Genomic DNA, 13,392 nt, shown 5'->3' on the forward strand with positions numbered 1-13,392 from the left:
GCGTTGCCGCAGTCCCAGGCCCTGGCCATCTAGCTGTGTGTGCAGAAAAGTCTCACTGACACAGAGGGAGGGGCGCGGGTGGGTGGGTGAGACCAGGACTGGCGGTGGTGGCTGTGGGGGAGCGTTGATTCCACTGGCGCCTGCGCAGTGGCGTCACTGGGCAGGCTTCCTGCTGAGGCTGCCCCTTGGGGCCAGGCCACATAGACAGAGACGGGGCGCTTGAGCTGTAGGCACTGTGAGTGGCTCCCGAGTCCCAGCTCGGGATTCGCCTTGGCGCCAGCAGGTGAGGGCCCGCCTCCCCACTTCCTTCTCCCCGTGTCCACACACCACAGAGCAGCCTAGGTCTCTCCCACAGGGACACAGCTCACATGCCAGGCACCTTTTGGAGGCCCTGCCTCCTAAGCTGGTTGTATGGGGGCCAAGGCCTTAGCTCTGGAAGTCGGGGTTGACCACACGGCGATCTGCCCAAGCCAGGGGCTGGGGGTGCCCTTCCCTGGCATACCCAGCCCCACAGGGCGGGGGCATGCCAGCCTGAAGTCTTGGGGTTGCGTCCCTCTGACGCCTCGTCCGCCAACCTAGGGCCTCCCTCCAGGGGGGACGTCTTAGGGGTGGGCGCACTGAGACTCGTCCGGAAATGAGCAGAAGTGCCCGGTGTCGGATGGCCTTGGTTCTTGTCCAGGCCGGGGGCGCTGGCTTGTGCTTACTGCGGGCCAGGCCTGGCGGCTCCTCATGTGTAATCCCGCGTTTCTCCCAGGGCCCTGGCCGATACGAGGCAGACGGGAAAGTTAAGCAAAGACCAGTTCGCGTTAGCTATGTATTTCATTCAGCAGAAGGTCGGTAAAGGCATTGACCCCCCTCAAGTCCTTTCGCCGGACATGGTCCCACCTTCAGAGAGAGGCACTCCCGGCCCGGTGAGTCTGCTCTCCACCCCCACTCGCGTTGCTCCACACCGCTCGGCCCGTGGGAGCCCCCCAGTGCCCACTCTCCTGGCTGGGGCCCTGGAAGGGAGGAAGGGAGGGAGAGAGAGAGAGAGAAAGTGTGTGTGTGTGTTTGTGTCCATGCCCCAGCCCCTGCCGTAGGGGTATGTGTGGAGAGGTGTGGGTGCCCCAGCCCCCGGTGTAGGGGTGTGTGTGGAGAGGTGTGGGTGCCCCAGCCCCTGCCGTAGGGGTATGTGTGGAGAGGTGTGGGTGCCCCAGCCCCTGCCGTAGGGGTATGTGTGGAGAGGTGTGGGTGCCCCAGCCCCTGGCGTAGGGGTGTGTGTGGAGGGGTGTGGGTGCCCCAGCCCCCGGTGTAGGGGTGTGTGTGGAGGGGTGTGGGTGCCCCAGCCCCTGATGTAGGGGTGTGTGTGGAGGGGTGTGGGTGCCCCAGCCCCTGGCATAGGGGTGTGTGTGGAGGGGTGTGGGTGCCCCAGCCCCCGGTGTAGGGGTGTGTGTGGAGGGGTGTGGGTGCCCCAGCCCCTGATGTAGGGGTGTGTGTGGAGGGGTGTGGGTGCCCCAGCCCCTGGCATAGGGGTGTGTGTGGAGGGGTGTGGGTGGCCCCAGCCCCTGACGTAGGGGTGTGTGTGGAGGGGTGTGGGTGCCCCAACCCCTGCTGTAGGGGTGTGTGTGGAGGGGTGTGGGTGCCCCAGCCCCTGGCGTAGGGGTGTGTGTGGAGGGGTGTGGGTGCCCCAGCCCCTGGTGTAGGGGTGTGTGTGGAGGGGTGTGGGTGCCCGAGCCCCTGGCGTAGGGGTGTGTGTGGAGGGGTATGGGTGCCCCAGCCCCTGGCGTAGGGGTGTGTGTGGAGGGGTGTGGGTGCCCCAGCCCCTGGCGTAGGGGTGTGTGTGGAGGGTGTGTGTGGAGGGGTGTGGGTGCCCCAGCCCCTGGTGTAGGGGTGTGTGTGGAGGGGTGTGGGTACCCGAGCCCCTGGTGTAGGGGTTGTCGCTGCCCCTGCTCATGGCCGTGTGCTGTGGTCTTAGGACGGCTCCAGCTCCCTGGGGTCGGGGGAGTTCACGGGCGTGAAGGAGCTTGATGACATCAGCCAGGAAATCGCCCAGTTACAGAGGTGGGTGGGCTGCCCTTCCCTGGGTGCACATGTCCCCCTGTGTGCTGCTCCTCGTGAGACACACGAGTGTTCAGAGGAAAGGACGTGACAGGTGGCCCCCAGTCCTGGAGTGGCCAGTGGCTGCAGGCGTCAGTGGGCCTCCCCACGTCCCCTGGGGGGTGGGGTCTGAGCGGGTGCTCCCGGTGGGTGTTGAGGCTTCCCTGCCCTCCTGGGTCCCCGGGCGATGGGGCCTCTGCAGGGGTGTCCTCAGGCCCGTTCCACCGTGGAGGGGTGGGGAACTGTCCACAGTGTGACTGACTCGCTTGTCTCTGTGACGCGTTTGCGAACAGAGAGAAATATTCTCTGGAGCAGGACATCCGGGAGAAGGAGGAGGCTGTCCGGCAGAAGACGAGCGAGGTGCAGGTGAGAGCTGGGGGCAGGTGAGAGCTGGGCGCAGGTGAGAGCTGGGGCGGGGCTGCTCGGGTGCTGTCGGGCGCAGGGGTGTGCTCTGGTTAGACCTTTCAGCCCTCAGAGGCACTGCAGGTACGGGTTGCCCTGCGCACCTCGGATGCCACTTGGAGCTTGCAACCCAGTCACCTATGCCTCCAGGGCTTCCCATACATTCCTGCCCCTGCAGCGGGAATCTGCACAGCCTGCGGTCCCCCTGCCCAGGGCCCAGTGCCCCTCACAGCCTGCGGTCCCCCTGCCCGGGGCCCAGTGCCCCTCACAGCCTGCGGTCCCCCTGCCCAGGGCCCAGTGCCCCTCCCTGCCCCGTGGTCTTCCTGCCCCGTGTGTCTGCGTTGCCTTCCCTGGCCGCGGAGCCGCGTGGCCTCTGTGCTCGGGTCTGGCGTCTTGCTGCTTCCAAGCATGTGTGTCTGTTGGGGAGAAGCAGGGTTGTCCCGTTTCTTGTGGGAGTGGGCCCCGAGCGTGAGTATGTTTGTGTAAGCGTAGATTTTCATCTGCTCTGAATATACCCTGGGCCCTGTACTAACTTTTTATTGACTTAACACGCATAGACATTCCACTTGTGCTGGCTTATTCCCCAAATGGTCACCACGGCCAGAGCTGGGCCCGGCTGCACTCGGGCCAGGGCTGCTTCTGAGCCTCCCACATGGGTGACGGGGACGCACGGGGAGCAGTCGGTGCTCCAGCTCATCTCTGATGCGGGATCCTGGGGTTCCCTGGTGGCAGCTTAATAGGCTGTGCCACACGTGGGGCATCCCCCCGTGGTGGGTGACCTCGGGCTCACGCCAGACCCTGTCTGGGTGTTGCCTGGCTGCTACCTACACACACAAAGCCGCTTCCCTGCCGAGGGCTCCCTGGCTGTGTCCCGATGTTCCCGGGGCAGCCACAGGTCCCCTCCACAGCGCTGCCCCTGCCCGAGTACTGGCTGCCGAGTCCCACTTGGAGACGTCATACCACCTGCTTTTTTTTTTTTTTTTTTTTAAGATTTATTTATTTTCATTGAAAAGATTTACAAAGAGAACGAGAAACGGAGAAAGCTCTTTTGTCCACTGATACACTCCCCAAGTGGCCACAATGGCCGGAGCTGGGCCAGTCTGAAGCCAGGAGCCAGGGGCTTCTTCCAGGTCTCCATTGTAGGTGCAGGGTCCCAAGGCTTTGGGCCGTCCTTGGCTGCTTTCCCAGGCCACAGGTGGGAAGCTGGATGGGAAGTGGAGCAGCCGGGATTTGAACTAGTGCCATATGGGATTCTGGTATGTGTGAGGTGAGGATTTAGCCACTGAGCCACGCTGGCCCATTGTGCCACCTCTTAACACCCTTACAAGGAGGCTCCCTAACCTAACCCTAACCGCAGCCCTACACAGGCACCTTTTGGGGACACACCGCAGCCCAGCAGTGCCACCGTCCTCAACAGTGCCACTCAGGACTCTGCCCCTCAGCTGGAGCCCTTGTGCCGTGGTCCCTTCTGCAAGGCCATGCCCCCTGTTTGTGCCTGAGAGCTGTCTCCCGCCACCACTTTGTGTCCTGGGGAGCAGGGAGCCCCTCTCCCACTGGGAAACACTTCATGGGAGCTGTGGATGGGCCCAGGTGCTGGGGGCGAGCCTGGGAGACCCGGCCCTGGGAGGCTGGGTGCCCGGGAGGCCGGGCTGTGAGGATGTCATCTCGTGTCTATTGCTGCGACTCCTCCCCAGGAATTGCAGAATGACCTGGACCGGGAGACGAGCAGCCTGCAGGAGCTCGAGGCGCAGAAGCAGGATGCACAGGACCGCCTGGACGAGATGGACCAGCAGAAAGCCAAGCTCCGGGACATGCTGAGTGACGTGCGGCAGAAGTGCCAGGGCGAGACCCAGCTGGTGAGGGCCCGGCGTGTGATGCCCAGGGTGCCCCGCCACTGTCCTGGACCACTCAGGCCTCCCGTGAAGGCACCAGCTTGCTGGGCGCCTCGCTGGCATCCCCGTTTCGGGCATAGGAATGGCGCTCTGTGAGGCACCCGCCTGCCTGGGGCCCTTGCTTCCCAGGTGAGACCTGAGCCGCCCCCTTGTCATGGCAGATCTCGTCGCTGAAGACGCAGATCCAGTGTCAGGAGTCTGACCTCAAGTCCCAGGAGGACGACCTGAATCGGGCCAAGTCGGAACTGGCGCGCCTGCAGCAGGAGGAGGCGCAGCTGGAGCAGAGCATCCAGGCGGGCCGCGTGCAGCTCGAGACCATCATCAAATCCCTCAAGTCCACGCAGGACGAGATCAGCCAGGTGCAGTGGCCGGCAGCTGTGGGGGCCTTCCTGTGGGCTCTCCCATGGGCCTTCCCGTGGGCTGTCCCGTGGGCTGGATGGCTGCTATGGTCTCTGCCCTCTCCCGCCTTGTAGCCTGGATGGGCTCTCCTGGCGAGCTGAGGACTTGGCCTGGGGCTTCAGTGCCGATGCCCGCCCTAAAGGAATGCCAGAATGTGGTCTGAATAGTTAGCTTGGCATCGTCTCCCAAAGCCAGTGGGAGCTGCGGTGGGGGGAGGGCTGGGGGAGAACTTCAAGTTTCCTGTACTCTGGGCAAAAACTTGGGGTTTGGGACACACCCTCCCTGGCCTGTGCCTCATCCATCCACAGCCAGAGGCCTGTATTGCCTGGCGGGCGCCAGGACGTGAACCAGCATCCATGTGCGATGCCAGCATGGCAGGCAGCAACTTCACACACTCTGCCCCATGCCAGCCCGTCTGTGAACTCACCGTCCCCTGGTCGTGTGTTAGCAGTGTTGTGGGCGACACTGGCCTGTCCCCTGGTCGCGTGTTAGCAGTGTTGTGGGCGACACTGGCCTGTCCCCTGGTCGCGTGTTAGCAGTGTTGTGGGCGACACTGGCCTGTCCCCTGGTCGCGTGTTAGCAGTGTTGTGGGAGACACCGCCATGACTGTGGCTGTGTATTTATGCCCGCATTACCCAGTCACTGCAGGAACTTTTTCCGGAGACTTACGAAAGTTGTTTTTTAATTTGTTTGCGGGGAAGAGTAATTGGACTTACATCTGTTGGTTCATGGCTCAGATGGCCGCACTGACCGGATGGAGCCAGGAACCCACCCGAGTCCCACACAGACCCGTGCCCCAGGCGGGTGCAGGGGCCCACGCCCTGGGCCGTCCTGCAGTGCTGTCCCAGGTGCACTAGCAGGGCTGGATGGGAAGTGGGGCAGCTGGGGTCACACAGCTTCTGCTGGCAGTGCTGGCACGGCAGGGGGCAGCCCAGCTCGCTGTGCTCCGCGCAGTCCCTCCTTTACTGAGGCCCCTTTTGGGAGACAGGACACAGGTTAGGTCTCTCCCCGGGGTCACCCCCACGTGCGCAAAGGGCTCTGTCAGGCTGTGCTAGGGCAGACAGTCTAGAGGCCTGTCCTTGGGGTCCCCAGGGTCACCCCACATGCGCACAGGGCTCTGTCAGGCGGTGCTAGGGCAGACGGTTAGAGGCCCGTCCTGGGAGATGGTTGCCGGCTGCGAACTGACTGCAGAGCTGTTTGCCCCAGCGAGGATATGTCTGACCGTGGACAGCAGGTCACCGAGCAGTGGCTTGGGTCGCGTCTCGCTGCACCCCTCGGCGTGCCTCCCCAGGGCTGGGCGGCAGGACCGAGAGCATCCAGGACACCTGCTGCTCTTGCCGAGCCCCGCCTGATGCCCGCCATCTTGTCTCGCAGGCCAGAAGCAAGCTGTCCCAGCTGCATGAGAGCCGCCAAGAGGCCCAGCGGAGCCTGGAGCAGTTCAGCCAGGCCCTGGACGGGGCCCATGGCGCCAGCCTCACCGACCTGGCCACCCTGAGTGAAGGCATCTCCCTGGCAGAGCGGGGCGGTTTCGGAGCCATGGTAAAAGTTGAATAAGTGTGTTACTGTCCCGTATGAGGTCTGGTCCCCTCACCGCATCTGCGAGTGGACGGCGGCTCGTGTCTGCTGCCGCTGCGTGATCGGGCCAGCCCTGTGGCAGAGGGGTGGGCCTGCAGAACATTCCCTCCCAGCGCAGAAGCCCCGTCAGGCTCCCCTGCCCTGGCCCAGGGTGGGCCCCACGCTGTCTGCTGAGGGACGGGGGTGGGGACGGGCTTCTGCTGGAAGCCCCCGACATCGAGATCCGGGCAACGCCGCAGCCCTCCTCCGGCTCTGCTGAGTCGGTGCTTCCGTCAGACCCCTGGCCCTGCAGCTCTCATCCAGCCGCGGGTGACGGGGTGCGCTTCCGTGTCTGTGGGCCCCCCGCGGGTGTCGGTGTCTGTGGGCCCCCCCGCGGGTGTCGGTGTCTGCTCAGCTGCCACGTCTTTCTGCTCATGCCAGCGTGTGTCTTCACAGCCCCGAGCCCCGGGTGTGCAGGCTCCCAGTTAGTGTGGCCAGGGTGCAGGTGGGTGCTGGTAGGGGGCAGGTGGGGCGCTGGTCCCCAGGGCTCTCCTCGGAGCCCTGCTGCCGCCTGACCCCTCCTCCTTGCCCTGGGCACGCAGGCTTGCGCTCTCGCTCTCTGTGCCAGGTGCACCCCGCGTTTCTCTTCCCTGCGCCGGGCACTGTGTCCTGAGAACCTGCGGGGGAATGTTCATCTCCCCCGGGCCGCCTGGAAGGCTCTCTCGGTGTCTTTGTTGGTCCCTTGTCTCCGGCCTGTGTGCTTGAAGTGCTGCCTTGCAGTGTCAGCCAGGGATCAGGGGATCCCGTTCCTCCAGGGCCTGTCCTCCGTTTCAGCCCTGAGCATGGTGGACCTGATGCCCTGCTGTGCTGCCGGGCTCCCCGTGTGCGTGCCCTGTGCCTGGCAGCCTGGTACCCCGGCCCAGCTGTCTCCAGGGCCTCTTGGTGCTCCCTGGCCGGGAGCTGTTGGTGAAGGGACAGTGCGCAGGTGGCTGGGGATCTTTTGGTGGTGGTTTTGTTCCCATCCGTAGGTTTTCTGCCTTTCTTGTGATTTCATCTCATTTTTCGTTCATCTTTCGAGTCGTTTGCTCTTGGAATGTCAACCTCAGAGCTGTTACATAGAGAACCTTGCGAGCCAAGTCCGACAGGACACTCACTCATCGTATTGGTTGTACAAATATAGTTTCTAAAGCCTTGTTTGATTCGTTTCCATTCCTTCATACCCGCTTGGAAGGGACATTGTGTCCTGCCTGCTCACCGTGAGGCTGCTGTAGGGCAGGGCGCACACGGCCTGTTCTGGTTGGCGGCCTGAGAACCGCTGGTGCATCTAGAAGCTTCCATCTTGTTTATCCCACCCCTCAGGGGGCTGCATCTAGGAGACACAGGGCTCTTGGAGAATCGAAGATATCTCTGTCTCCCTTCTGACCGAGAGAACCCCCGTGCTCTGGCTCGGGCCCAGGCAGCCCCCCGGGGTAGGAAGGTCATCGGGTTGCCGAGCACTCCTGGCAGGCCTGCTCCAGTGGCCCGCGTGGTTGGCTTGAAAGCCTCTGCCCAGCCCGTTACTCGGCAGGAACGGGTGAGCCGGTGGCTCGGCCATGGGCAGGGCTGTTCCCACCACGGCACTTGGCAGGAGCCCCACGTCTGAGTACTGGTTCACCGGCTGCTCAGCCCGGCACCCGGCTCAAAGGAAACAATGTCCCACAGACTTGCTCAATCCTTGCAGGGCCCAAGGCCACGGCTGACCTTGAAGTTCTGGAGTGATCCCTCTGCAACGGGCTCAGCGCTGCCCTTTGATGGTCACATGGCTCGTTTCTAGAAGGTGCCGCATCCGCATCCGTGGGTGATGTGTGACTGCTGGTCGTTGGCACACTGGGAGAGGGCTTGCTCTCCTCACCCCTGACATCTGCAGGGGAGCTTGGAGCGCCCCCTGTTGGCTGCTGCAGTCATCGCAATCCCCTGGGAAGGTGCCAGAGGTGCAGTGCCGGGGTTCTGTGGGGTCCCTGGAATCTCTTCTTTCCCTCCTGCCCTGTGACTGGGCAGCCTCCCGAGTAGCCTCCCTCCCTCAAAACTTACAAACCGACATCAACTGAGAGCCAGCAGGGCGTCCCTGCTGAGGCCGTGTTCCAGCCTGCCAGGCACTGCGGTGTCGCTGTGTGAGATGGGCCTCCCGTCCCCGTCCCTGGCTTCTGCACCTTGGGGCTTCTTTGTACATGTGTGTCTTGGCAACCGAGAGCCCTGTCACACGCTCTTGGGGACGTGTGCAGCTTGTGGGCGTACATGCCATGACGCCCATCATCACCCAGGTGCCTGCTGTCTCACTTAACCAAGACCCTGCTGGGCCCAAGAGTGGCCCCTAGAGCTGTAAGCCATCCCTTAGACTGGCTGCCCCAGGTGGTGCCAGCAGGAAAATGGCCTTCCCTCAGGAGAGTTTCCTTGGGACCCCAAGATCCTGGCCGTACACTGACGCACACACCTGCTTTTGGATTCGGGTGCGATAACAGCTACGTGTGCCCAGATGCCCTCTGCTGCTGGGTGTGGCGATGTTCACAGGTTGCCCTTGGCCCGTGTGTCATCACGGGGAAGCAGGCACATGTTGCTCACCAGGACAGAGCCCTGACGTCTGGACCCAGTGCCGCGCCACTCCCGGGCCCACCCTCCTCCCGCCTGGGCTAGCTGCCACCCCACGAGCCTGGTCCTCCAAGATTTATGATTTTTTTCCCTTCTGGTTTAAATGTACATGTCTGTTTCTAGGAATGAGCACCCCAAATGCCGCGTGGGCCCTGGCAGCAGGCCCCGGGTGGGCGGGCTTCGTGGCGTGGGACATTCAGCATCCGCTGCTGCTCTCCCCACTGGGCTCTTCGTGTTTCTCAGCATTTCCAAAAACCTCACTTTTGACACAGTGATTTTTGGAATCATTTACGTGAAAGAGTGAGAAAGACCGAGACCCCTCTTCCGCTGGTTCCCCCACGTGTCTCCCAACAGCCGGGGGGCTGGCCAGGCGCTCCCTCTGGGGCTCTGTCCTGGGTGGAAGCAGGGCTGGAAGCCAGACCCTCGCAGCTTCACGAGACACACACATTGGAACGGTGACTTTTAAGGATCTGGCTTGTCAGTGTGAGGGAGGTGCAGGGCGCACTCGCCCGTCTGCCGGCTCGCTGGGCAGGTGCTGCAGCGGCCACGTGTGGGCCAGAAGCTCCGGCCACGTCTCCATTTGCCCAGATCACGGGTTCCTGGACCTGAGCCCTGCTCCACTGCTTCCCAGACGCATTGGCTGCAAGTGGTCGGGGGTGAAAGCAGGGCTCCAGTGTGGGAGCCCCCAGAGCAGTTAGCTCGACCCCCGCTCCAGCCCAGGGTGACCTTCCCGCTGCCCGCACGCCCAGCGTGCCCTGCTCCGTGAGCCGTGTGTGAGCTCCCCGTCGGGTCACTCCCCACCTGCAGCCCTCCCAGCCCCCACTGTCCTCACTGCCCATCTAACGAACGTGACTGCCCTGGGGACCCACATGTATGGTCACACCGTGTTTGTCTTCCTGCAACTGGCTTGTGTCCTTGGGGGTGGCCTGTGCTGTGGTGGCTGTGTGGCTCACCTTCCCTCCCAAGGCTGGCCACACGCCAGTGGATGGTCGTGTGCCTTCATTCAGCTGGGACTGCCCCCTTGGAAGGACTCTCATCTGTTTCTTTTGGGTTACTTTATTTCAAAGGCAGAGCTGAGATCGAATCTTCCATCCTTCTGTTCGCTCCTCAGACGGCTACATCAGGGACGTCTGGGCCAGTCCGGAGGCAGGAGCCCGGTACTGGATCGGAAATGGAGCAGCCAGGACTCGAACCGGTGCTCCTGTGGGCTGCTGTGCCCCAACACTGGCTCATTTGAGGGTGGTTTTAGATGAGCTGTGAGGGCAGGGCACCTGGTTCTACTGGCCAGTCTCTCCCTCTGTCACATCTTGGGTGAGCCAGTGTGGAGTGTCGTGGCTGACCGCAGGCCATCCTGGCTCACCCAGCTGTTGTGGTGTCGTGCCCGTTAGGCCATACTCCGCAGAGTGGAGTTGAGAGCTCGGTGCGGCGCTCTGTACGCGGGCTGCTGCATCTCAGAAATAACCTGCTCCCTCCATGCTGTCTCTTCATGAACTTCCAGGACGACCCTTTCAAAAACAAAGCCTTGTTATTTAGCAACAACACCCAGGACTTGCACCCGGACCCTTTCCAGACCGAAGACCCCTTCAAGTCCGACCCATTCAAAGGCGCGGATCCCTTCAAAGGTACCTCATGCGGTGGGAGAGCTGGGGAAGACCCCCATCGGGGTGAGGGTGGGCAGGGGTCTTAGAGGCCATGCCACCTGGGAGTCACCCAGCTCGCGGTGCCAGTGCACATGGGGAGTGCCGCCTGCCTGCGGCTCGGTTGCCCCTTCAAGCCCTGCCCTCCAAGGCACCAGCCAGAGGTCAGTTCCTCCACTGTCAGGCCATCCATGAAGGCAGTGGCGGGCAGGGCTCACGGCTGTGGAGGCCCGCACCCACCCAGGCCCTTATCATGTGCCTTGGCTCAGCAGTCTCCCGCGAAGTGAGGTGGCCAGAGCAGAGAATTCCAAAAGCAGAATTTCCTAACAGTGATTCTAGGAGGGGGCTGTGCATGGCTGGGGAGGCGGGGCGGGGGCTGGGGAGGTGGGGGTACCGGCGTCAGGTCTGGGGCTGCGGTGTCTTGGCTCCTGGAGGTGAAGCAGGCCAGGGCAGACGCCGTGAGATGAGCTGACGTGCCAACCTGCAGATCCCGGGGCTCTGGGCGCTTTCCCTGGCTCTGCCCCAGCCTTGCCCTGGCCTCTCAGTGTCCTGGCCCCAAAGAACCACCTCTGCCAGTGGTTTTGCCAGGGTTCCTGCAGCTGGGGGAGGGTGCTCCAGAACTGGGGAGGGAGTGCTCGGGTGGGCCTGACAGGTGGGTCGCCTGCCCCCGTGCTGGCCTGCCGTCTCAGGCCTAACGGACCCCTTTGCTCCTGCGTGTCTAGGTGACCCGTTCCAGAACGATCCCTTCGCAGAGCAACAGGTTACATCCACAGGTAACGTGCTGCCAGCCCTGGGTGAAGTTGAGGAGCGGAGAGAAAGAGCTCCCCGGGCGCCCTGCCCTGGGCACTCCTACGGCACCATCCCAGAGCAGTCAGTTCTGGAAGGAACCTGGCCATGCCACCGTCCCTCCCCCCTATCCTCATGGCCCCAGGCAGGACTTGCACCCGCTAGAGGGAAACCCCAGCCGATTAAAGGGGGACCCCGGCCCGTGTGCACTCATGTCCTAGCCGCTAACCCTGTGCTGCCATGCACTGAAGTTGGCTTCAGACAGAAGGCACTGGTGCTGAGAACAAACAGGCCATGTGTCCTGTTCCTGTTCCCAAGGCCCACGCTCCCGTAGCATTGGGCTTCCTGAGTCATCCAGGCCAGGTTGAAGTCAGCATGAGGTTGGGCATGAGTTCCGTGCCAACACCGTGCCACCCTGGTGGGGGACTATCATGTGCGGGGTCCCCGGGAGCGCGTGGCCCCCCGTGAAGGTCAACCGTGGGCTCAGGTGTGACAGACACGTGTGGCTATGAGAGGCCTGAGCCTGTTGCCTGCAGTATCCCCGCCTGCCCCTGACCCACTTCCTGTCACTTGACACGTTTTCTAGAATCTTCTGCCAACGACACTGCAGGCGCGTGCTTTTCTGCCTGCTTGGTCACTCACTGTCCCTTCCCTTTCCCCAGCAGACCCCTTTGGAGGGGACCCTTTCAAAGAAAGCGACCCGTTCCGCGGCTCTGCCTCCGACGACTTCTTCAGGAAACACACCAAGACCGACCCGTTCGCCAAAAACGCGTCCTTGCCGGCCAAGGTGAGTGAGCGTGTGTGAGCGCCGGCCTCCCTCCACGGAGCCAGCCTGGGACTCTGCTGCTGCCCGCGTGGGCCGAAGCGGGCTGTGAGGCCTCACGCCTGCGTGCTGAGGGGCTTCCCCGGGGAGCAGGGGGCCGAGCAGCCCACGGGCGCAGGCTGGCCCGCTCTCCGCCAGCCGTCTTCCTGGCCCACAGTGCCACCACCGTGTCCGCCCTCCTGCAGCTGTAGCCGTTCTGCCGGAATGCCCGACGTGCTGCTGCGTCTGGAGGCTGTGTGCGGGACACAGAGGGAAGCGGGCCCCTGCTGCTGTCGCCCAGGCCCGAGGCCCCCTTGCCTTTTTCTCCTTTTCCTTCAGCTCGAGCCATTCCTATTGCTCTGGCTTCACTTTCACTTGGTTCAACTTTGCTTATTTAGCTTAAGCTAGTGAAGATTTTTGTTTACATTTATTTATCAGAAAGTCGAAGTTACAGAGAGAGAAGAGCTTTGATCCGCACGTTCTCACTCCTGGCATAGTGGCCAGGGCCTGGCCGCTCCAAAGCCAGGAGCAGGGTGCTTCTGCTGGGTCTCCCACGCGGGTGCAGGGTCCCAAGCACTTGGGCCGTCCTCTGCTGCTTTCCTGGGCACGAGCAGGGGGCTGGATGGGAAGTGGGGCAGCTGGGACTCGAACCTGCGCCCATATGGGATGCTGCTCCACCTCCCACCCAACTCCCTGCCTGTGGCCTGGGAAAGCAGTGGAGGACGGCCCAAGTGCTCTTAGCCCCCGGCACCTGTGGGGAAGACCTGGAAGAAGCTCCTGGCTTCAAATCAGCTCAGCTCTGGCTGCTGCAGCCGGGCCGGCAGGCTCCCTGGGCTGGCTTCTCAGGTACCGGACAGGTGAGCCTGCGTGCTGTGGCTGGGAGGTCCGTGTGCCAGACACCAGAGCCTGTGTATCCCCTAGAGCACCTGGCGTGCTGTGGCTGAGCAGGCAGTGAGCTCGCCCGCCTGCACAGGGCCACGGCGTTTGCCCCTTCCCGGGAGACTCGGGCACCTGGCAGGGTGTGGAGCCCAGGGTCCCGCCTGCCCTTACCCTCCAGCTCTGGTTGTCTGTGGGCCGTGAACGCTGGCCCTCGGCGCCCTAAGACGCCGCAGTGTCCATTGGAGACTCGGCCTCCTGTCTGTTCCCGGGCCCCCTTGTGTTCTCCTGCCTCCAGCTGCGTGCCCTGGGCCCCTCCTGCCTCCAGCTGCGTGCCCTGGGC

The 13,392-nt window shown here is 63.2% G+C and overlaps 1 protein-coding gene across 5 annotated transcripts in view; it reads left to right on the top strand.

Moving 5' to 3' along the window:
* EPS15L1 (epidermal growth factor receptor pathway substrate 15 like 1) overlaps positions 1-13,392 on the top strand; it is a 52,030-nt gene that overhangs the window by 19,935 nt on the left and 18,703 nt on the right. For all 5 annotated transcript variants that reach the window (XM_058657784.1, XM_058657783.1, XM_058657785.1 and 2 more), the window contains exons 11-19: positions 755-911; positions 1,955-2,040; positions 2,370-2,442; positions 4,173-4,334; positions 4,532-4,729; positions 6,144-6,308; positions 10,447-10,570; positions 11,308-11,358; positions 12,037-12,158. In XM_058657784.1, the coding sequence (XP_058513767.1) occupies positions 755-911; positions 1,955-2,040; positions 2,370-2,442; positions 4,173-4,334; positions 4,532-4,729; positions 6,144-6,308; positions 10,447-10,570; positions 11,308-11,358; positions 12,037-12,158 (1,138 nt within the window). The remainder of the gene's footprint in view (positions 1-754; positions 912-1,954; positions 2,041-2,369; positions 2,443-4,172; positions 4,335-4,531; positions 4,730-6,143; positions 6,309-10,446; positions 10,571-11,307; positions 11,359-12,036; positions 12,159-13,392) is intronic.

This window comes from Ochotona princeps, chromosome 33 (assembly GCF_030435755.1).
Source record: "Ochotona princeps isolate mOchPri1 chromosome 33, mOchPri1.hap1, whole genome shotgun sequence".
In the NCBI taxonomy this organism is placed as follows: domain Eukaryota; kingdom Metazoa; phylum Chordata; class Mammalia; order Lagomorpha; family Ochotonidae; genus Ochotona; species Ochotona princeps.